Consider the following 24,795-nt stretch of genomic DNA (forward strand, 5'->3'; position numbering starts at 1 on the left):
AGTCATACTCCCGTCCATCTGTCCTCTACTTCTTAATAGCATATTTTAGGTAGGTTATCAAGAAGTAGAGGACAGATAGAAAGGAGTTTGACTGCTGGATCAGACTACTGAGAGTTTTCTTGTAGTCTGTTACCATGGAGACACATAAGTCTGCATAGGAGCTGTAGACACAAAACAATAGTGATTTTTTATTTAGACTATTTGCAAAGTTTGTTAATTGCAGATACATTGGAAACTATTTTTAAAATTGATTGCAAAGGTGGGGATTTTATTAACTGCCCCTAACCTCTAAGTCATTTTAACAGTTAAGGCAGGCCTCCTCGGCTGCTACGCCCCATAGCAGCTGTGTGTGTGGCCCTGTATCCAGGTAGTTACACACTTGTATCCGTATATGCCACTCTTCATAAGGAACATGATACACATGAGTCAAATCATACAAAAATGTTCTCTACAGCCAAGTTTACATTTTTTTGACTCTTTCTATATCTGCTATTCCTACTATAAATGCATTTCGGACGAAAATGTGATTTGCAGTGCTGAGCATCATTCTCGCTATGGCTGATACAGCACGCCCGGCTCTTTGTAGTCAACATTAGGCTGGGGCCTGGCCTCTGGGACAATGTGTGCTGGGATTTTCCTGGCAGCAGTTCATAATGTCAATCTAGTTCATGGATGGGATTTGTATAAGCTTCTAGGTTTCTCACCTGTGTGTCATTAACAGTGTTATGTCTAATCCTGTCTGGCCCACGAGACGGGATGCTCAGCACTAACCAATTGTCTTATTATAAACATTTAGGATTGCATTTCATTTGCTTTCCAAAATAAAATGTATGATTCTTTCTCTTTATTTATTATGTAACCTTGTAGAGTAGCAAAAACAGTCTTTCAACAATTGTATAGATTTAGGAATGTGTTGTAGCTTTAAAACTGGAGTAAGGGGCACAGAAAGCAGACATGTTAATATTACAACATGGGCAAAAAGGGGCATGTAACCTGCGGCCTTCACAGTTCAGGGGCCTCCACTACCTCGCGGCTGATTACAGACTCACCACGTTGCAATGTCTGTAGTATTAATAGCGGTACCATTTTGCTACTATATATATAGCACTCCCATTTGAGCATTATAGGGCACTATTATATAGACACAATATGAAAGTATTATGTGGGCACTGTATGGTACTTTTAGCAATATTATCTTCTATTCCCTCTCCTCCCAAAAAAAGCAAGGGCTTCTCATAGATTTTGCCCAGGGGATATACTGCTTGGAAACTGCCACCATATTTATCAAACATTTGAGACATTTTCTTACAAAAGTAGAGTGTAGGGATGTGTTGGGTACGTGGTTTGTATTAGAGAAATTTGCTTTGTGTCATGAGACATTTTGAAGACTGTCTGACGCTGCTCAAAATAATTAAAATGTTTACAAAAACGTTTAGAAAACCCAACCCTGTGATGTAATTGGTAAATGTGACTTATTGTTTTCACATATGCATTCTCATCGAAATTCACAATATTGGACTTAATTCCCTTCAATCCAGATGTACTTGCCCCTATATTGCTTCCACATAAAGATCATTCACCTTCTTGGCTTATGGGCCTAGTGAAAGACAAGAAAAGCCATAAGTGTACCTGAATTCAACCCATTTCCATATGGCTTGATTAAAGGGGTTTTCCGGGAATACACATTCATGGTCGATTCCTATGATAGGCCATCAATGTATGATTGGCGGGGGTCTGACTACTTTGATCTCTATCGCTCAGCAGAATGAAGAGGTTACTGTGCTTGATGGTGCGGCTTGGTCTTGACACTTGTAGAGAGTTTCATCACTGCTTTAAGTGGCAAGGTTTGTAGTGGAGTCTGAAACAACCATGAGCCTTTGGATCTATTCTCTGATTGGCTGGAATATTCAAACAATGCAGGCACTGTGTCAGATTCTTTAAAGAGGACTTGTCGCCTCTCCTGACATGTCAATTTTATGAAATACTTGTATTCTCCATAAAATAACAATTCTGGAACATCTTTTCTTACAACTCTGCATTGTGCTATTCCTCAGTTATTCCTCCTTGAAATTTATGAATAAATTTACAACTTTGTGTTACTATTCCCAATGTCAATCGGGCGTGTCCCTACACAGTCTGACTCTGTTAGTGCTGATTGGACATTGTCAGTGTGTAGGGACACGCCCCCAACTGATAACACCCAATTGTCAATTTATTCATAATGTCTAAGAGGAATAACAGAGGAATGGCACAATGTTGATTTCTAAGAAAAGATGCTTCAGAATTGTTATTTCATTGGGAATACAATTATTTAATAAAACAGAAATGTCAGGAGCGGTGACAGGTCCTCTTTAAATTATAGAAAACGACATCCTGAAGGTAGTATCCTGGAGAATGAGGGCACAGAATGATCACAGGGAATTCCACAATAATTCCTTTGTGTATCTATAAAATGTATAAAACAACAAAGGACACACAGCGTAAATTATATTAAGGAACAATCTTGAAAATAAATGATGTCATGACTCAAAATCACAGATCACTGGGTAGAAGCGAACGCAGGGATGTTTATCTACCGTTACTATTTTTGTTCTGCATTTCACTTCCATAAGAGGATAAACCCACTGTAGCTGTCACATTGCACACTGTATTCTCACAGTCTAGCTGTTACATAACAAGCTCTGGTGCGGCTGCTGTCTCTGTAGTTTCATGTTCCCTACAGCAGTTCTGGTAACACTATGTTTACCGACCAATCTCAACATTTAGGCCTCATTTACACGAGCGTGTGCGTTTTGCGCACGCAAAAAACGCTGCGTTTTGTGTGCGCAAAAGGTACTTAACAGCTCCGTGTGTCATCCCCGTATGATGCGCGGCTGCGTGATTTTCGCGCAGCCGCCATCATTATGACACTCCGTTTGGATGTTTATAAACAGAAAAGCCTGTGGTGCTTTTTTGTTTACATTCAGAGTTTGACAGCTGTTGCGCGAATCACGCACGTCACACGGAAGTGCTTCCGTGCGGCATGCGTGGTTTTCACGCACCCATTGATTTCAATGGGTGCGTGATGCGCGAACAGCGCACAAAGATAGGACATGTCGTGAGTTTTACGCAACGCACTCGCGCTGCGCAAAACTCACGGACTGTCTGCATGCCCCAATAGACTAATATAGGTGCGTACGACACGCGTGAAAAGCACGCGCGTCGCACACGCGTATATTACGCTCGTGTAAATGATGCCTTATAGTAATGTATTATAATTTATAGATATATATTTATTCGAACAACCCTAACAGCAAGGAGCAGAACCAGCAGTAATCTGCACGGCTGCCACATGTTATGAAGAAACAGTTCTAAGAAAAGTTTATATGCCATTATTTTTACCATTAAAGTCAAAAGCTGCAAAAAAAACAAAAAACGGCATAGGCACTAAAAACGACACATTTTCAAGTCACTTTGTGTAACCAGGATCCGGCACCGAAATTTTTTTATATATAGTAGCCTTCCAGACAAAAAAAAAATTATTCAAATGCTACATTAACATGGATACACCAGAAAAAACACACCAGGAACATCAAACCCTCCTTTAGGTCAATAATGCAAAGTCGTCCAATGGGATGGTTCACTCCCAATTACATTTATTCATGCCAAATTTATGTATACAAAAATAGGCAATACTTCGGCCCCATACAATTGAGCCTTCCTGAAGCGTAAAGGAACAGTGTCACCACAAAAAAAAATTTCATGTCAGTTTAATGTTAGTGTTTTATTAAAAACGTTTTTATTTATTTGTGTGTTTGTGTGTTACTTTTTTCTATTTTTTCACTTTTTCTTCCCTATGGGGGCTGCCATTTTTTTTTCCATTTCTGTATGTGTCGATTAACGACACATACAGACATGGAATACGGCAGCCACAGTCCCATAGGGACTGCGAACGGGTCCCGTCCCATCCACTTCTGTGTACGCCGTCTGTGTGGGAACTGCGCATGCGCCGCTCCCACACAGTCCAAATTGAAATGCGCGCCGTCCAGCGCCATTTTCCTGTGGACCGGAAGTCGCGGCCGGACAGTAAGATTACTACTTCCGGTCGCAACTTCCGGACTTGTGCACTTGGACCAGCGGCAGCAGACGGAGCGGACGGGCCGGAGGGAGCCGCGGCGGCAGGAGCAGGTAAGAGATTTCTATGTATGTTCGTGTTTGTGTGTGTTTACTACTGTATGTAAACCTATTACACTGTGTGTTAGCTCAAAAAATGGCGACACACAGTGTAGGAGGTTAGACCGTTCAATCCCCTCGTTTATCCCGGCACTAGCCAGGATAAAGGAGGGGGGGATTCTCAGAGCTCACTAGAGCGAGTGCTTTTTTCCCAATTTTGCAGCAAAAAGCAATGTGGTTGCTTTACCACATGCAATGCTGCAATTTTGGGAATAGCTCCATCTAGTGACCAAGCAATGGGAAATATTATAAATTAGAATCTAATTTATAATATTTCCTGACTCGTGAAAAAAATAAAAAAAAATTTGAACAATGTTTAATCACCTACACACTAAATGTTTAATTTAAAAAAAACAAACATGTTTTGCTGGCAACACATTTCCTTTAAGGCATGCCCAATTGTACGGTAACAAAACGTCGCCAAGTCGTTGTATGCACAAGTTTAGCATAAACAAATAATGGTGATCCAAGGAAGATGATGTCGCCTATTTTGTGGACTGTTTAAAGAGGCTCTGTCACCAGATTATAAGTGCCCTATCTCCTACATAATCTGATTGGCGCTGTAATGTAGATAACAGCAGTGGTTTTTATTTTGAAAAACGATCATTTTTGAGCAAGTTATGAGCTAGTTTAGATTTATGCTAATGAGTTTCTCAATGGACAACTGGGCGTGTTTTTACTTTTTACCAACTGGGTGTTGTAAAGAAGTGTATGAGGCTGACCAATCAGTGACTAATTGTTCCAGCCCAGCATGTGATTGTACAGTGAAAGAAGTAAACACGCCCAGTTGCTAAAAACACAATACACGCCCAGTTGGAAATAAGAGAAAACACGCCCGCCCAGTTGGAAATAAGAGAAAACACGCCCAGTTGTCCATTAGAAAGGCTCATTTGCATAAATATAAAATTGCTCATAACTTAGCCAAAAATGATCGTTTAAAAAAAAAAAAAAAACGTTACTGTTATCTACATCGCAGAGCCGATCACATGCAATAGGAGATAGGGATTTGATAATCTGGTGACAGAGCCTCTTTAAGTTAGGGTATGTGCACACGATAGCAGGCATTTACGTCTGAAAAGACAGACTGTTTTCAGGAGAAAACAGCTGCCTCGTTTCAGTCGTAAATGCTCCTCCTCGCATTTTGCGGGGCTTCTCTGACAGCCGTAAATTTTGAGCTGCTCTTCATTGAGTTCAATGAAGAACGGCTCAAATTACGTCTGAAAGAAGTGTCCTGCACTTCTTTTGACGAGGCTGTATTTTTACGCGTCGTCGTTTGACAGCTGTCAAACGACGACGCGTAAATGACAGGTCGTCTGCACAGTACGTCGGCAAACCCATTCAAATGAATGGGCAGATGTTTGCCGACGTATTGTAGCCCTATTTTCAGACTTAAAACTAGGCATAATACGCCTCGTTTACGTCTGAAAATAGGTAGTGTGAACCCAGCCTAACATGTATACAGTCAAACAATGAGATAATGGCACAGCAGAGAGCCGCAGCATTCCCGCACTGCAGTAAAACTACTAACAATTATATGTGTTTTTGCCACGGTTCTACCATAATTTTTGTTTTGGCAATCTCTGTAAAACCCTGGAAAAAGATGCGGTGTTGCCACAGACCATATCCACAGTGCAACTTGACAATACCGCTATAGCAGCCGTAGCGACTGATACGGGGCCCGCAGCATGAGTGGGCCCATGCCGCCCGCCGGCACGAGCCCCCCCCATGGCCGGAGGCTCTGCTAGCAGCTGCTATGGCTGCTAGAGCATGACGCCACTGAAGGGGTTGTTCCTACAAAAGACATGCATCCCCTATCCACAGGATAGGGGATACATGTGTGATCGCTAGGACGCCCAGCGATAAGGAGAATGGGGGACCAAAAGTCCCCGGAAGTTCTCCATGACAAACCTCGGACTTCCGGGGTCTGTCTGCAGCTCCATAGAAATGACTTGCGCACCTCTCGCGCTTGTGCGCATGCGTGACCAGCGCTCCTTTAATTTTTATAGAACTGCGCAGACGCCGGAAGTCCGAGGTTTGTCATGGAGAATCACACATGTATCCCCTATCCTGTGGATAGGGGATACATCTCTTTTGTAGGACAAACTATAGGGCGTTTTTTTTTTGGGGGGGTGGCTATATGGCCTTATCTACAGGGGGTGGTTCTGTATGGCGTTATCTACAGGGGGGGTCTGTATGGCATTATCTACAGGGGGGGTCTGTATGGCATTATCTACAGGGGGGTCTGTATGGCGTTATCTACAGGGGGGTCTGTATGGCATTATCTACATGGGGGTCTGTATGGCGTTATCTACAGGGGGGTCTGTATGGCATTATCTACAGGGGGGTCTGTATGGCGTTATCTATAGGGGGTTCTGTATGGCGTTATCTACAGGGGGGACTCTGTATGGCGTTATCTACAGGGAGGTCTGTATGGCGTTATCTACAGGGGGGTCTGTATGGCATTATCTACAGGGGGTTTGTATGGCGTTATCTACAGGGGGGTCTGTATGGCGTTATCTACAGGGGGTCTGTATGGCGTTATCTACAGGGGGGGTCTGTATGGCGTTATCTACAGGGGGGACTCTGTATGGCGTTATCTACAGGGGGGTCTGTATGGCGTTATCTACAGGGGGGTCTGTATGGCGTTATCTACAGGGGGCTCTGTATGGCATTATCTACAGGGGGGTCTGTATGGCGTTGTCTACAGGGGGTGTCTGTATGGCGTTATCTACAGGGGGGTCTGTATAGCATTATCTACAGGGCGGGCTGTATGGCGTTATCAGACGGACTGTATGGCGTTATCTACAGGGGGATCTGTTCGGCGTTATCTACAGTGGGGGTCTGAATGGCGTTATCTACAGGGGGGTCTGTATGGCGTTATCTACAGGAGGTGTCTATGGCGTTATCTACAGGGGGGTCTGTATGGCATTATCTACAGGGGGGTCTGTATGGCGTTATCTACAGGGGGTGTCTATGGCGTTATCTACAGGGGGTCTGTATGGCATTATCTACAGGGGGGGCTGTATGGCATTATCTACAGGGGGCTGTATGGCGTTATCTACAGGGGGGATTTGGGGCTGTAAGACGTTATCTACAGGGGGGCTGTATGGTGTTATCTACAGGGGGCTGTATGGCGTTATCTACAGGGGGGCTGTATGGCGTTATCTACAGGGGGCTGTATGGCATTATCTACAGGGGCTGTATGGCATTATCTACAGGGGGGATTTGGGGCTGTAAGATATTATCTACAGGGGGGGTGTAAGGCGTTATCTACAGGGGGCTGTGTATGGTGCTATCTATAGGGGGCACTGTGTGGTGGAATCTATAGGGAGGCACTATCTAAAAGGGGGGGGGTTGTGTGATACCCAGCGGAGGGGGGGCCCCAGTCAAAAGTTTGCTACGGGGCCCAGTCTTTTCTAGTTACGCCCCTGGCTGTGCCTACTCCATGCTATAGGAGCGTAAGACAAATATCTGACTAGAGATAAGGTGTCAGTTAAGGTGGAGTAAATGTGAAAAGGAAGACAAATTTTGGAGAACTTCCAGGAAGGAAAGCTGTGTAGATGGAAAAACTGATTTATGTTGCCTATGGTATTTATGGTGGGTCTCAGGCCAGATTCTGTGTAATCAGGGCAATGATCAGCCGATGTATAATCAGGGAGATGCGCTGCTGACATAATGAAAATGTATGGGGGCAAGTGATTGGAGTAACGAGTGCTCGTCCCTATACATATCCAATCATTGCACCATCTAGAAGGAGCAAGTGAGCGCCGATTAACGAGCTGTCTCGTTGATCGGCGCTCGTGTACACAGCCGACGTAGGCCGTGTAATAGTACCCTAAAGCTATTATCTATGTGCCACTATTGTATTCAATAATTATGCAGAATAAGAGACAGATCAAAAGTCTATACAATGGCAGACGAACTTAAGCAACTGCCTAGACTAATATAATATTTGTAACCCATGTACTTGATAAAGCACCTATTAGACTGCATATTCACGTAGTGGTTATGTGCCAGGCGGCTTATAACCGCTCGGCAAAAACTGCACATGGTTTTACCACAATTTGAAGCACATAAAAAACCATCAGCCAAAAACAGCATTGTAAAACCGCTGCAATTCGCTGTAAACTGCATGTTGGTTTTGCAGGATGATTCCCAGCCGCATGGCACATGCACTAAGTGTTTGGGCAGCCTTCAGCGATTCTTTGCTTGCAAACCTAATAAAGGGAGTCTTCTGGAGACGGAATTGCAAACTGAATATTTTTTAAAAGTCTGCGCTCAAATGTCCCAGTTAATTAGCGGGGTTTTTTTGCAACATTGCAAGGCTTTGCTGAGTTTTTCCAAAAATTACAGTAAAAAAACACAAAATATGACCGCTATATGTAAACACAGTCTAAATTGGAATACTTTTTTTTATATTATTGGTGGTGTTTTTTAATCTTACATGTCACAATCCATATTAAAAAAAATCATGAAATATTTAGATTTTGATACTGACCACTAAACCTTTATAAACCTCTATTGAATGACTTTTCAGCTTGGGCAGTGTGCACTGGTGGCACGGGCAGTAATTTCTCATAATAAGGTGGATTACAATGAAAGGTAACACCTTTATTATTACGTTAAAGACAGATATCACAGAATCAAACCATTGTCAATTGCTGATTGGAATGACTCAGCACCTCCCTCTTCCCTCTCTCTGCACACAGCATAGAGCATGCTCACAACACTCTCCCATAAGTCATTTTCTGACTTTTTTATGTTTTTTTACGATACGTTTTGTTTAATGTCATCCTAGGAAATCAGGCTACTGACCTAGTATTCAGCGGTATGCTAGCTGCAGTGACCTAGCACATGTTGTTTATGACCACAAGGTCCAAGCCTTTACCACTTCCTGCCGCCTCCACTTCAAAAGCATTTCTCAAATTCGCCCTTTCCTTAACCTTGAGTAAAAAAAATGCTAGTACCTGCCCTCATCATCTCCCGCCTATACTACCGCAACATCCTTCTCTCTGTCCTCCCATTTAACACTCTTATACCCCTCTAATCCACCCTCAACCTTGCCACCGCTCTGAACTTTCTACACCAACACCTCAGACTCCATCCCACCATCCAAACCTTCATAAGCTACCTGAAAACTTACCTCTTAAAAAGCTTACAATCTACATAAACCCTACTGCCACTACTATACTGGATGAACAGCTTCTACCCTCACCTTCTGTCTCCTTCCACCTTACCTTGTAGATTGTAAACCCTTGCAGGCAGATTCCCCTATCCTTCTGTACCAGTCTGTCTGTAACGTCCGTGGTTGCTGACCACAAACTCCTCCCATCCTATCGACGCCCTTCTCTCCAGAGATGTCTGCACATGCGGCCGTCCTTTTTCCGGAGTGACCACTAGGGTGTGCTCGCGAGCTCAGTCAAGCCATAAGGAGCCAGAGCGCACACATGTGTGAGATTGAGCTAATTTCTCCCTGATCACCCTGGACTATAAGAAGGGCTCTGCCCCTCCCTGCATAGCCTGAGCGTGTTTGTATCTACCTGTGTCTGTCTTGCAAATGGTTCCTTGAGTGGTTTCCAGTTCCAGTGTTCCCGTTCCTACTACCTGTATGCTGTTTCCCGTGCTACCATGTTCCTGTGCTATACTGAGTTGGAGTCGTGTTGTGTCTCCTACTACACCCATGTGTTTCTCCACACCTGTTGTCTGCCTGCTGCCAGAGTTCCATTCGAGCCTAATCCATCGCTTTTGTCTGAATTGCCACAGGTACCTTTATCCAAACAATAGACATTGACTTTGTAACCTGTTTGGCCAGCTGCTATACCGCTACAGCGGTACGACCCAGGTGGTCCACATACCCACATATCGTGACAGTACGCTCAGTCCATGGACCCCGCTGGTCAACTCAAGACCGTGACGATGTCACAAGTCGGATATACTAGTCTGCCAATTACGACAGGACCAACTTCTCCAGGCGGTGAACTCCATTACAGAGCGACTGGATGCGCAAGCTGCAGTTCTCCCGGGACCTGCTCCTATTGCCTCTGCTGTTCCTCCTACTACACCTACTGGCAGTATGGATCCTCCGACTACACCTCCTGGCAGTGCTGACCCCAGATTGTAACTGTGACCAATCCACTAAAGCTCCAAGTGGAAGCCCTTCATTCCAAGCTCATCTCATTTTTTGTCCTGCCCAGGGCTGTCAACTCGGTGCTGTTGGGGCTGCCCTGGCTCCGACTACATGCCCCAGTTCTGGACAGGAATTCTGGAGAGGTTCTCCAGTTGGGTTCCAAGTGCCCCAACTGTTGCCTGGTCAGATCCATCCGGCCCAGTCTCCCCAGTCCCGGTCATTGGCAGGATTGCCTTCTCACTACTTTCAGTTTGCGGTTGTCTTTAGCAAGAGGGAGGCAGAGACGCTGCCCTATTGAACTGGTTCCTGACGCGTCCCTTCCCCGTGGAAGGGTATACCCTCCTTCCAGAGACTCAGTCTATGTCCGCCTATATTAAGGAGAATTTGGAGAGGGGTTTCATACGGAAATCCTCCTCCCTGGCCGGGGCCGGGTTCTTCTTTGTTAAGAAAAAAGACGGATCTCTTCGACCCTGCATCGACTACCGGGGTCTCAACAAGATCACGGTAAAAAACGGATATCCATTGCCATTAATTTCAGAACGGTTTGATCACATACGAGGAGCCAAAATTTTCTCTAAACTAGACCTGTGTGGGGCTTACAACCTAATCCGGATTCGACGGGGTGACGAATAGAAAACAGCATTTAACACTCGAGACGGGCGCTATGAATACCTGGTAATGCCCTTTGGTCTGTGTAACGCTCCCGCAGTCTTCCAAGAGTTAGTCAATGACGTGTTCCGAGATCTCCTCTATTTCTGTGTTGTGGTCTATCTTGATGACATTCTGATTTTTTCCCCAGATCCAGTGACTCATCTGAGACATGTCTGTCAAGTTTTGCTGCGATTAAGGGAGAATTGTCTGTATGCCAAGCTGGAGAAGTGCGTGTTCGAGAGAAAGTCTCTACCCTTCCTGGGCTACATTATCTCGGATCAGGGTCTCAAGATGGATCCTGAGAAGGTAAAGGCCGTCCTGAAATGGCCATGCCCGAAAGGTTTAAGGCCATACAGCATTTCTTGGGATTCACCAACTTTTATCGACAGTTCATCCCAAACTTCTCCTCACTGACTGCTCCCATCACTACCCTTACAAAGAAAGGCATGAACGCCAAGGTGTGGACTCCAGAGGCAGAGGCCGCATTCAATAGCTTGAAGAGCGCCTTCATGTCAGCCTCATCCCTCCATTATCCTGATGTGTCTCTGCAGTTTCCGTTGGAAGTGGATGCCTCCTCTGTTGGTGCTGGCGCACTTCTGCTTCAGAGTAGTCCCAAAGGCAAGACAATGGTATGTGGCTATTACTCCAAACCTTTCTCTTCCGCAGAGCGTAATTACTCGATTGGGAATCGGTAGTTACTGTCCATTAAACTTACTCTGAAGGAGTGGAGACACCTACTAGAGGGCGCAGCTCATCCCATCCTGATTTTCACTGACCACAAGAACCTCACCTATCTCCAGACGGCCCAACGGCTGAACCCCCGTCAAGCCAGGTGGTCGCTGTTCATTGCCCGGTTCCAGTTTGAGCTCCACTATCGCCCTGCCGACAAGAATGTGAGGGCCGATGCCTTGTCCAGGTCGTTCGAGACAGAGGACACCATAGAGCCTCCACAAAATATCATTGACCTATCCTGCATCATCTCTGTCAACCCTCTTGCAAGTTAGAGACATCCCACTGGGGAGGAATTTTGTGCGTCTGGCAGACAGAAGAAAAATCCTCCGCTGGGGACATAGCTCTAAACTGGCAGGTCATGCGGGTGTCTGTAAAACCTGAGACCTGATTGCCTGTCAGTTCTGGTGGCCCACGCTGCCCAAAGACGTCATGGACTTTGTCTCTTCCTGCATGGTGTGCGCAGCAAACCAAGTTGCTCACTGCAAACCGGCTGGCCTGCTCCAGCCGCTGCCTGTGCCCAATGCTCCCTGGCAGCATATTGCAATGGACTTCGTCACAGATCTGCCCCCGTCTGCTGGATGCAGTATGGTCTGGGTGGTGGTGGACCGATTCTCAAAGATGGCTCATTTTGTTCCGCTGACCGGCCTACCTTCTGCTTCTCGACTGGCCAACCTTTTCACCCAACACATCTTTCGCCAGCACAGCCTACCTCTGTATATCGTGTCAGTTCACATCAAAGTTCTGGAGGGCCCTATGTAAACTCCTCGATAAAAAGTTGGACTTTTCCTCGGCCTACCACCCCCAGTCCAATGGCCAAGTTAAGAGGATCAATCAGATTATGGAGAACTACTTACGTCACTTCATCTCCAGGCAGCATGATGACTGGGTGCAGCTTCTTTCTTGGGCCGAGTTCTCCTATAACAACCACACAAGTGAGTCCACCGCCTCCACACCGTTCTTCATAGTTTACGGCCAACATCCATGTATTCCTCTTCCTGTGTCTGCTGCGTCCCAGGAGCCTGCAGCTGACTCTGCATTCCGGGACTTTTGACGGATCTGGCAGCAAATCCGGTCCTCTATTCTGCAGGCAGTCGACCACATGAAGCGAAAGGCAGATACGAGGTCTTCCAGGTACCAAGGTCTGGTTGTCCTCAAGAAATATCCAACTGAGGGTGCTGTCATGCAAATTCGCTCCCAGGTTCCTCGGACCTTTTGAGATCCTGCAGCGGATCAACCCGGTCTCTTTTAAGCTTCGGCTGCCTGCGACACTCTGGATCCCAAACTCCTTTCACGTTTCTCTCATGAAACCTGTGGTCCTGAACCGCTACTCTAAGACTCTTAGCCCTGCAGTTGCCCCCAGCGGTTCGGCGGAGATATTTGAGGTTAAGGAGATCCTGGACACCAAAAAGGTAAGAGGAAGAACCTTTTATTTAGTAGATTGGAGGGGGTTTGGTCCAGAAGAGAGGTCCTGGGAGCCAGAAGAGAATCATTAAGCAGTTTCTCTCTCATTCTGGTCCCAAGAGGAGGGGGCATAAGAGGGGGGATACTGTAACGTCCGTGGTCGCTGACCACGAACTCCTCTCATCCTGTCGACGCCCTTCTCTCCAGAGATTACTGCACATGCAGCCGTCCTGTTCCGCAGTGACCACTAGGGTGCGCTCGCGAGCTCAGTACAGCCTTAAGGAACCAGAGTGCACACATGTGTGAGATTGAGCTGATTGCTACCAGATCACCCTAGACTATAAGAAGGGCTCTGCCCCTCACTGCATTGCCTGAGCGTTTTTGTATCTACCCGTGTCTGTCTTGCAAATGGTTCCTTGAGTCTTTTCCAGTTCCAGTGATCCCGTTCCTGCTACCTGTTTGCTGTTTCCCGTGCTACCATGTTCCTGTGCTATACTGAGTTGGAGTCGTGTTGTGTAGCCTACTACACCCACTGTGTTTCTCCACACCTGTTGTCTGCCTGCTGCCAGAGTTCCATTCGAGCCTAAACTATCGCTACTCTCTGAATTGCCACAGGTACCTTTATCCGAACAATAGACATTGACTTTGTACCCTGTTTGGCCAGCTGCTATACCGCTACAGCGGTATGGCCCAGTGGGTCCACATACCCACAGATCGTGACACTGTCATACATTAAGCTCATGTTTATTGTACTTGTTATTTTTTTTGTCCTTTTTTTCATATTCACAGCTCCCTGGAATTAATGGCATTATAAAATAAATAAAAATGATAATATAACATTTAATTAAAATTAATAATAATAATAATAATAATAATAATAATAATAGTAATAATATAAATGATGCCCCACTATAGACATTTTATTGTAATTCATTTATATTTTCATGGACAAAATACATAAACCTAAATCTGTGTGATGTTGTCCTTTAATATCACTCCCATCCATCGTTTGGTTAAGATCAGAAGAAGCAATCAATAGATTTTACAAAAGAGGAACGAACACTGTTGAAAGCCACAGATTAGAATCAATTTAATATTCCTGTTAACGGATTAGCATCATCTTAATATTCCTGTTAACCTTCTCGGGTCTTGTATTTGTTTATCTTTTTGTCACATACATAGAAGAAAATTTTACCAAAAAAATAAACCACAGAGTCTTTAAGTCAAAATATAAAACATACATTTTTATTTCAGAAATTCTAAAAAATCTGCACATAGACTATTAAAAATGAATCTCCACAGATGACAAAAAAAGACCGCCAAGCACAAGACAGTTTTTCACAAAGGTTCAAATATCAATCATGTATCCACATATACATTGATATAGAATACAATAAGAAAGTGCATAGTGCAAAGTAAGTATCAGACATTTGTCTGGTTACAGAGATATAAGAACTACGCTATTACCAGCCTCCACAGGAAATCCAATAGAAAACCTATACCACTATTCCATCAAACTCCATATATCTAATTGTAATGTGCTGAGTGCAAAAAAATGAGGAGAAAGACCTGGGATAAGTGGTGAAATACTGACCCATGTTGCTGTGTCTCAAGGATGGCGACCTGACCCGACGCGCGTTTCAGCTTACGCCTTCGGCTTCCGCCCCCAGATGAAGGCGGAAGCCGAAACGCGCGTCGGGGCAGGTCGCTATCCTTGAGACACAGCTCCAGGTCAACCTGCATAGCCTCACGTCTATGCAGGTAGCCAACAGAATCAGGGCATCCAGAGTTGAGGGGAAATAACGGTTTGTCAGCTCATATTTGATCCTACTGGCTAATCCTTGCCAGAAGGTTGCCGCCAGGGCCTCCTTATTCCAGGCAAGCTCCGCTATGAGAGTACGGAATTGGATGGCGTATTCTCCAACAGTCGAACTTGCTTGACGTAGTGACAGAATAGAAGCAGTGGCTGAGGACGCTGAAACGTTGCACACACGTGGAATAAAAGGATCTTCATCCAAATATTTGGTAGTGCTGCCTCAATTTCTTTTTGTCCTGATTGAGGGGTCACTATTGGACTGTGACCTAGGAGGCGTGCACCCGTTTTAGAAAAATTGTCCTGTGCTGCTGATCTGCTCTGTCGGTTCTTCAAAGACGGTGCGGAAGGTGTCCAGGAACAGCCGCAAATTAGTGGACTCCATTTCTTAACGTTCACAGAGGGGATTCGACTATGCCAAGGCCGTGCCAGTCAACAGGGAGACGATGAATGCTATCTTCGTCTGGTCTGTAGGGAACAGCTGGGCATGCAATTTCAAGTGGATCTTGCACTGATTGAGAAAGCCTCCACAGACTTTGGAATCTTTGGAATCTCCATCATAGGTGGGTGGAGGCAGAAATTGAATTAACTGGAGCTGCGACTGGCTGAGGGGTAGATGGAGCTGCAGCTTGTGGAGCTGCCAGAATAGGAACAGGAGCGATATCCAGGTAATTGGCTATGGTGTTAACCGCCTGCAATAGCTGATCCTGGCATAAACGGAGGTCTCGCATATCTGGAAGCAGGCTGGTGCCGGATTACTGGAAGCAGGCTGGTGCCGGATTTCTGCAGGCTTACTAGTGCCAGATTACTGGAGGCACGCTGGTGCCGTATTACTGGAAGCAGGCCTGTGCTAGATTACTGGAAGCAGGCTGGTGTCGGATTACTGGAAGCATGTTGGTGCCGGATTACTGGAGGCATGCTTGTGCCGGATTACTGGAGGCATGTTTGTGCCGGATTACTGAAAGCAGGCTGGTGCCGGATTACTGGAAGCAGGCTGGTGCCGGAATTACTGGAATCAGGCTGGTGCCGGAGTACTGGGGGCACGCTAGTGCTGAATTACTGGAAGCACCCAGAGGGCATGGGATGTCGAAAGGTAGCAGACTCAGGATACAGGATACCAATAGGTAACGGACTCAGTATACAGGATACCAACAGGTAACAGACTCATGATACAGGATACATAACCTTCGCAGGATAACACTAGGTTTGTCCAACTTTGCTCAGGCACTGGGGCAAGGGGCAGGGTCACTTATAAAGTCCTGGGTGTGCAGGGAAAGTCCTACAGGCACTGTACAGAAGAAGAGGCAGGGAGCAAAGGGCGCCGGTGTCCCTGGCAAGGGAGACGCCGGAGCGGATGAATAGGCCGACGGCCGCAGCCGCCTGTAGGAGGGAGATGTCAGCGGCCACCAGCACTACAATTCCATTGCAGAATATCAGAAAATACCTGGCAATATCATAAATCGCAAACAGTCAGAAATGTTGTAAAATGAGAAGGAACATTCTGTAGATCATACCTTCCACTAATGCCACAGCTATAACCCTAGGATGGAGTGGAGTTTTGTGGCAGTCCAGCTAAAGTGTTACCTCACAAGTATACTTTACATTTTCGACTCCAACAATCAGGGTAGTCCTGAGGATAATGGAACATTTTGGAGGTCGGTGTAGATGTGGAGCATATCTCGATGAAAGAGGTAAGGATGAGGAAAAGCTCAGTACACTGCAGTGTTCACCCTCATCGTTCTCTATGGTAACCACCATGAAAAGCCTGGGAATGGAAGCAGACGGCACTTCTAGACACATACTAATTAAAAGCTCCCAGTCACGGGCCGCTCTGTAGCCATACATCCAGCTGTTCACTCAGAGATTCACCTTTTCCCCATGTATAATTTTTTTGCACAAAAAACACGGCGGACAGATTTTAGTTTGAAATCTACAGTAAAATATGAAAACGCCTACAAACACAGCATTTTGGTATGTGGCAATTTTGTAGCAAGTTTATTGTCCAATCTGTTTTCCATTAACCTAAATGATGAAAAAGAATGAAAAAATATATTTTTATAGAACCCAGAGATGTAGATCCTGACCGTATAGATGCAGGCTAATACATTTTAGCATCGGTCTGAATTCCACATAAATGAATGAGAGCAGTAAATAGACCATGTAGTTTTTTTTATTTATTTACTTAATTATTTAGTTACTTACAATGTATTAAGCCCTTGCCGCTGTAGACATTTTTTGTTTTTTCATTTTTGTTTTTTTCTCCCTGATTTGCCTCCCGGACCTCCCCAGTTTGGATACTTGGCATAAGATGCAATTATTGTATTTCTTAGCTTCAATCCTTCAAAATTACTTTACCAGCACTAAGACACCTTTTGAGTTAATTTGTTCCTTTCATGTCCATTATAGACCTACTCTGTCGGGTTGCTACTCTCTTCTGATCTCAACTTCGGAGGATTATGAACCCCCCCCCCCCTTTTGTAAAAGCCGATCATAAAGGGGTTGTCCGAGAGAACATAATAATTTGAGTAACACCTTTAAATCAGTTAAGTTATAAATGTAAATACATTTGTAATATACTTACGTTTTCCAAAGTGGCCCCGTTACCGATCCTGCCGTCGGGAACTTGACTGTTGATGTCTGTCTCTGTTGATCTTGAATTCTTGCCGGGTATACGACACGTCACTTGTGACGTGGTGTATATCGGCTTGTTTTGTTGTAACACGCATGCGCGGCCCCTGCTGTTATCTCGAGAACAGCAGGTACCGCGAGAACAGCAGTGACAGCGCATGCGCGTTACGGGACACACAGACACACAGCGTGTTCTCGAGAGATCACGCTGTGACGTCACTTCCTGCCCCAGGTCCTGCATCGTGTCGGACGAGCGAGGACACATCGGCACCAGGCGACAGAGGCTACAGTTGATTCTGCAGCAGCATGGCCGTTTGCAGGTAAGTCGATGTAGCCTCTGTCGCCTGGTGCCAATGTGTCCTCGCTCGTCCGACACGATGCAGGACCTGGGGCAGGAAGTGACGTCACAGCGTGATCTCTCGAGAACACGCTGTGTGTCTGTGCACTGCCAGAAGCTGGGTGGAAACGAAGAGAAGTGGATGATGCTGATTCGTCAGCATCATACACTTCTATTCACAACGCCCAGCTAGTAAAAGAAGTAAAAACGCCCAGATGTACACACACAATACACGCCCAGTTGTAGTTAACTTTAAACACGCCCAGTTGTACTTAAGAAAGGCTAATTTGCATAAATATAAAAATGGTCATAACTTGGCCAAAAATGCTCGTTTTTGAAAAAAAAAACGTTACTGTAATCTACATTGCAGCGCCGATCTGCTGCAATACGAGATAGGGGTTTGAAAATCTGGTGACAGAGCCTCTTTAAGTTGAAGGGGTAACAGTAAAGGAAGGCCAGTGAAACAAGTAGCTACAATAGACAGTAAGGTAAGAATATTCCAATCTTTAGGATAAATCACAGAAAATTTAATTACAATGGACAAAAATGGTTCAAAACACAACAAATGCAAAACAACGCCTTGTAGAGAGCCAGCACAGAGAATACTACAATAAGGGCCAGTACACACAGAGTTTCTTTACTCGTTTTTTGCCAAAAAAACAGTCGAAAAGACCTCCCATTGATTTCAATTGGAGGCGGAGGCGTTTTTTTCCCCCGAGGGGAAAAATCGTCTCGCGGGGAAAAAAAGCGACATACCCTATCTTCGGGCGTGTCTCTGACCTCCTATTGACATCAATGGGAGGCAGAGAAAGCGTATCTTGCTGCGTTTTTTGCCTGCGGCACTCAATGGCAGTGGGCGAAAAACGCAGTGAAAAACCTCGCAAAAAAACTCAGTGTGAACATAGCCTAAGGCCTCCTTCACACAAAGAAGTGTTTTAAACTGCATGAAAAACCGACGCCAAAGCCACCATTAAAGCACCAGAAAAATGCAGCAAAACGCTGTGTGTGGAACCAGCCGTAAGGCGTTGAAGACATTTTTTAGACTTTCCCTTTCATCTGAATGACACTTGCATAAATCAATGCACATGATGCAGAAACAACCCCATTCAGATGTATGGAACAGATTTTCAATAGCAGAAATTTCTGCAACAAATCTGCCGCATGTGAATATACTCTGATAGGTACCATAATTTGTGTTTGCTCTCTAATTGCAGAAAGGTAATTTGTTCCAAATATTTCCCTTATGCTTAAATTCTTATATATTATATATATTTTTTTTGTGCAGGATATTAAAGGGGTTGTCCAGTCCTTAAAAATGTATGTCCTATCCTCAGAATAGGCCATCAATAGCTGATGGGTCGGGGTCCGACTCCCAGGACCCCCGATCAGCTGTTTTGAAGGGCGCTGCTTTCCCTTCATTTCTACTTGCTCGCTGCGAATCATCGACACACATGTAGTGGCGATTCACAGGAATTGCAGCCTTCTTCTCCCATTCACTACAATCCGGGTTTAAACAGGGTTTTTTTGTGTATGTTTTAAAATGCATGTGAAAACGCCTGTAGTTTAAAGTGTTTTTGTTTTTAAATACATTGTATTTTTCAGAAATTTTTAAAGTTATATTGATAAACCAAGGGGTTATACTGAAAACACCAACAGTAAAGGGCCCTGTGCAAGAACTTTATACTGTATGGGCTCTTTGATTTACAACTTATAATTTGATGGTACATACATTATGTCCCAATCTGAGTTTACCGAAACGAGTTGTGATGTCACAGTAGCTTACTTGACTGATGCTAGTTGTGATGTCACAGCATTTTACCTGTCTGAAACCCACTTATGAGGTCACAGCAGCTTACCTGAAGGAAACAAACTTGTAATGACACAGCAGCTTATCAGAAAGAAACACAGTTGTGAGGTCACAGCAGCTTACCTGACAAAAACAAATTTGTGATCTCATAGCAACTCACTTGACTAAACCCACTAAGATGCCACAGCAGCTTGCCTGACGGAAACTCACTTGTAATGTCACATCAGCTAACCTGACTTTAACTCGCTTATGATGTCACAGCAGCTTACCTGACAGAAACAGATTTATAATGTCACAGTAGAGTACCAGTCAGAAACACACTTGTGATGTCATGCCAGCTAATCTGGATGAAACACAGTTGTGATGTCACAGCAGCTCACCGGACACAAACATATTTGATGTCACAGCTGCTTACCTGACTGAAACCCACTTGTGATTTTGCAGCTGCTTACCTTATCAAAAGTCACATGCGATGTCACAGCAGTCTACCTATCGGAAACGCAGTTGTGTTGTCACAGCAGTCTACCTATCGGAAACGCAGTTGTGATGTCACAGCAGTCTACCTGTTGGAAACGCAGTTGTGATGTCACAGCAGTCTACCTGTTGGAAACGCAGTTGTGATGTCACAGCAGTCTACCTGTTGCAATCGCAGTTGTGATGTCACAGCAGTCTACCTGTCGGAAACGCAGTTGTGATGTCACAGCAGTCTACCTGTCGGAAACGCAGTTGTGATGTTACAGTAGATTACCTGACTGAATCACTCTTGCGATATCACAGTAGCTTACGAAGGAGGGAGATGATACCAACGATGGAGGACATTTTGTAAGAACAGTATACATCCAACTGCTGATTTGAATACAGCAGGTTGGTAGCCATAGACTACTATACTGATCCAACAATAATGTGAGTCAATGCACAGGAAAGAGTGTAGCGCATGCATTTTATCTAATAAACAGTAGGAACCACACTTGGAAAAACCTATGGAGAAAAGAGCCATAACGTCTGCATGCTGCGGTTTGAAAATACGGCAAATATCAAAACTCTGTGTGTTAAGACTTTATAATAATGTATTATAGACTCCCAGCAAACATCTGGCTGTTGTGTTTTAGCCCCAAAAAATTGCAACTTCCTTATAAAAAAAAAACCTGCTAAACACTGGGTGTAAAACTGGCCTTAGAGAGAAGTCATTTGCTTTTTTCTATCCCACCACTGCTAAGCCCAGCGGTAAGACAAGAAAAGAAGTTAATACAATTTTGTAAACTTATAAAAACAAAAGTAAACATGATTATTTTCACAAATGTTTTTATTGCATTCCCTGAATGGCATATTAATCTTTATTGTTATATGGACATTTTTTTCAGTTTGAACGGTGGTTAAATGAATGTCTGCCATTATATTCATAAACCGGGAAGCTCTGCATGAACAGTTCTTTGGGCTGCACGCACCAATATTCATTGAAATGTGAGGGCACAAGGAGAAAAATGTGAATAGAAATACTTCTAGGGGAGAATAACTCCGTAATATGTAAACCTCGGAGGCCCATTACGGCCTATAGACTTCTATGGATGACCTATTATGGCTCCGTACAACTTGGAGCTTGCACGGAGTCGTAACACGGTTCGTACATGAGGCCTAACAGGCAAATAATGCAGGTGTAGATTTACAAAGACTGGAACCATATTTTTAGTTTTTGGCATGGTGTACAATTCTGTGCCCCTTGACAATATCATCAATCCCCCACATTATAAACCCGCCCCTGTGTTTGAAGAAAGTGGTTTACATAAGTGTTAACGACATTCTCTCCATTCTCTCCTTAGTGGGACCAGACGTCTGGATAACTTTTGAGAAGGCTCAAGCGTCTAATGCAGACTAGTCAGTGCTAAGGAGGCTAATGTGACATCGCAGCCGCTTAATCCTGTCGTCATGTCATGTGACTCAGAAAGTGACTTATTACCCTGGAGCACAAGCCAGTATCTACAGACCTGCCGAATCCTTCCCTAAGGCTGGAAGTTGTGCCTCAAGAGCAGACACTTCAGAGCCGAGGAGATAGGATAAGGCAGCGCTTGCATCAAACTAGAGAATGAAACAGAGGAAGAACTCAGAAATATCTTCATCTGGCACAATGACCAGGAGAGGCGTAGTGTCTCCTACATGACGTCTCCGGGAAACACCAAGAACTTCCATTTTTAAGGGGGGATTATAAAACTCCATGAAGACGTTTCATTCTAAAGATATAAGTGCTTCCCTCCTAACTTTAACCGTGCTGAACATTTTTATAAAACTTTTAATATTTAGACCATCTTGCCTGTGACCGGTGGTCTGTGACTGTTATATTCTACCGTTGTATAATAAGACTACCAACTAAAGGTGCCCAAATGTTGACCATGACGGCAATGTACATGAATGGAGGGGGTCCGGGGAACCAGCGGTACTCCCGCTGGAACAGGCAGGATAGCCTGGAGGATTATGCCCGGTCAGAGTGCTATGAACGCGATGGAGAAGGGAAGCAGCGCAAGCTTACGCCTTTCGAGAAGCTGACCAATGATATGTCACGTGACGAGAAGACAGTGAAGGAACTGGCCCTGGCTAAAAGGATCGGTTTTTATAGGTTACGTGGGGAGATCGGAAGCGGAAATTTCTCACAAGTAAAACTCGGGATTCATGTACTTACCAAAGGTAACATTCACGTCCATTATAAATTATTATAATTACGGTAATTGTTTAAAGAAAAATGCAGATGTAGCAGACATTGGTTTATGTTAGTAGGAATTTCCTGCAGGGGCATAACTGTAGGGGGTGGAGAGGTTGTAGTTGTATCCACCGAGGCGCTCAAATGGTCCCTCTGCCCCAATACTACAAATAATGTGTGATAGTTGGGGGGCCCTGTAATAGATTTTATATTGGGGACCAAGAGCTTTAGGTTATGTCTCTTATTTCCTGCATTGTGCTTTAAATTGTTAGGGTATGTTCACACGCACTGTTTTCAGACATAATTTGGCCGTTTTACGCCTCGAATTACGACTGAAAAAAAACGGTTCCATTACGCCTACAAACATCTGCCCATTGCTTTCAATGTGTTTTACGGTGTTCTGTTCCCACGAGGTGTTATTTTACGCGTCACTGTCAAAATTCGGCGCGTAAAAAGACGCCCGCGAAAAAGAAGTGCATGTCACTTCTTGGGACGTTTTTGGAGCCGTTTTTCATTGACTCCATTGAAAAACAGCTCCAATAATGTCCGTAAAATACGCCGCGAAAAACGTGAGTTGCTACAAAAACGTCTGATAATCAGGAGCTGTTTTCGCCTGAAAACAGTTTCCGTATATTCAGTTGTTTTTGGTCACTGCGTGTGAACATACCCTTAGAACTTTATTGTGTAGTTAGAGTTTTGAATAACCTTATTTCATTACCTTTAGGCCGTGTGTCAGCCCCGTATGATGCGGGTCTGCGTCATTTGAATGGGTTTGCCGACGTACTGTGCAGACGACCTGTTATTTACGCGTCGTCGTTTGACAGCTGTCAAACGACGACGCGTAAAAATACAGCCTCGTCAAAAGAAGTGCAGGACACTTCTTTGGACGTTTTTGGAGCTGTTTTCTCATAGACTCCAGTGAAAACAGCTCCAAAAACGGACGTAAAAAACGCCGCGAAAACGGCGCGAAAAACGCCGCGAAAAATGCGAGTTGGTAAAAAAACGTCTGAAAAGCAGGGTCTGTTTTCCCTTGAAAACAGCTCTGGATTTTCAGACGTTTTTGTTGACTACGTGTGAACATACCCTAATGCAGCATGCTAAAATCCCAAAAATCTCAAATGACTATTTCAGCTCTGCTACAATTGTTAGCAAATATGCAAGGAAACGTTGTAAGACTTTGAATGTAATTTTACATTTAGAATTAATCTAGATAAAAAGTTGAGTAAATATATGCATAAAGGGCGTTTTACCCAGGACGATTATCAGGCAGATGAGTGTTCATATAACGCTCGTTGCCGATAATTGCCCAGTGTAAAAAGGGCAGCGATCAGCAAATGAACGAGCAAACGCTCAATCATCTGCTGGTCGTATCGTTTTAAAAAAGTGAAATATTATCGTTGTCGGCAGCACATCACCCTGTGTAAATGGGGACGCGCTGCCGACATGATAATTATGTATGGAGACGAGCGATCGGAGTAACGTCCGCTCATCCCCATCCATAGCTCCGCTTGTCAGGAGCAAGCAAGCGCCGATCAACGATGTCTCGTTGATCGGCGCTCGCTGCACAGACCGATTGTCGGCTGGTGTAAAAGGGCCTTTACTCGTACTGATCCTGATTTACAGCCTGTAGTATGCTCCAGAGCTGCATTCACAATTCTGCAGACTTCTGAGCTCAAATGTTTTATTATTCCCTGATAGTTCATTGTCTGCTCAGAGCTTCCTTTGGTGATTTGCATTCTGGGAACTCTGGTCTTTACATTGGGCACAGTACAGCAATTTGATATAGAAAAAAGTTTAATCTCCCAGAAGGCAGTGAATCACAAAGAATTGCATTATAAGAGGTGAGTTAAGCTGTTGACAGACATGTTGATCTTTATGTAAATTATTTGTAAATTAAATCAATATATAAATTGGTAAATCAAGCTCACTCATTAACATACATCGTGAGCTGTCTGGGTGTTAAAACTCCTTCTCAGCAGTAAATGATGCAATTATGTCAATTTATGGTGACAACCAATATGTCCCGATTATAGCTTTGTGATTATCCTCTATCTTTCCCAGACTCCTCAATTGCAAATCTACATACAGACATAACGGAATGGCTGAATATCATTTTTTTTATTATATACACAGCGCCACTCTTGTCTTTAGGCTGTGCCTAGTATTGCATTTTTTGAATCTGTGAATATCAGACAACCCCTTCAACATGTAGTAAAATGAGAAGTAGCTTCCTATTAAGTAGTACATTTGTGCATATATTCATAGATGTAGCAATGCTTTGTGATGCAGGGAAAAAAAATCAGAAGTGGCCGCTGCACTTTACTAGTATTGCAGCAGCCTCGTTTTAGTGATCGATCTTAACCGCCACGATCCGTAATCTATGGTATGTACCAGTCAT

The 24,795-nt window shown here is 44.4% G+C and overlaps 1 protein-coding gene across 5 annotated transcripts in view; it reads left to right on the forward strand.

Moving 5' to 3' along the window:
* The window catches only part of NIM1K (NIM1 serine/threonine protein kinase), an 89,682-nt gene that overhangs the window by 51,339 nt on the left and 13,548 nt on the right, over positions 1-24,795 (forward strand). For 3 of the 5 annotated variants that reach the window (XM_075839569.1, XM_075839606.1, XM_075839578.1), the window contains one exon: positions 21,526-22,384. In XM_075839569.1, coding sequence (XP_075695684.1) covers positions 22,084-22,384 — 301 coding nt within the window. In that variant the 5' untranslated portion in view covers positions 21,526-22,083. Of the gene's footprint in view, positions 1-20,468; positions 20,612-21,525; positions 22,385-24,795 lie in introns of those variants that run through there. The other 2 variants (XM_075839589.1, XM_075839599.1) reach the window with 2 other exon arrangements.

The sequence above is a fragment of the Rhinoderma darwinii genome, chromosome 1 (genome assembly GCF_050947455.1).
Source record: "Rhinoderma darwinii isolate aRhiDar2 chromosome 1, aRhiDar2.hap1, whole genome shotgun sequence".
Lineage (NCBI taxonomy): Eukaryota > Metazoa > Chordata > Amphibia > Anura > Rhinodermatidae > Rhinoderma > Rhinoderma darwinii.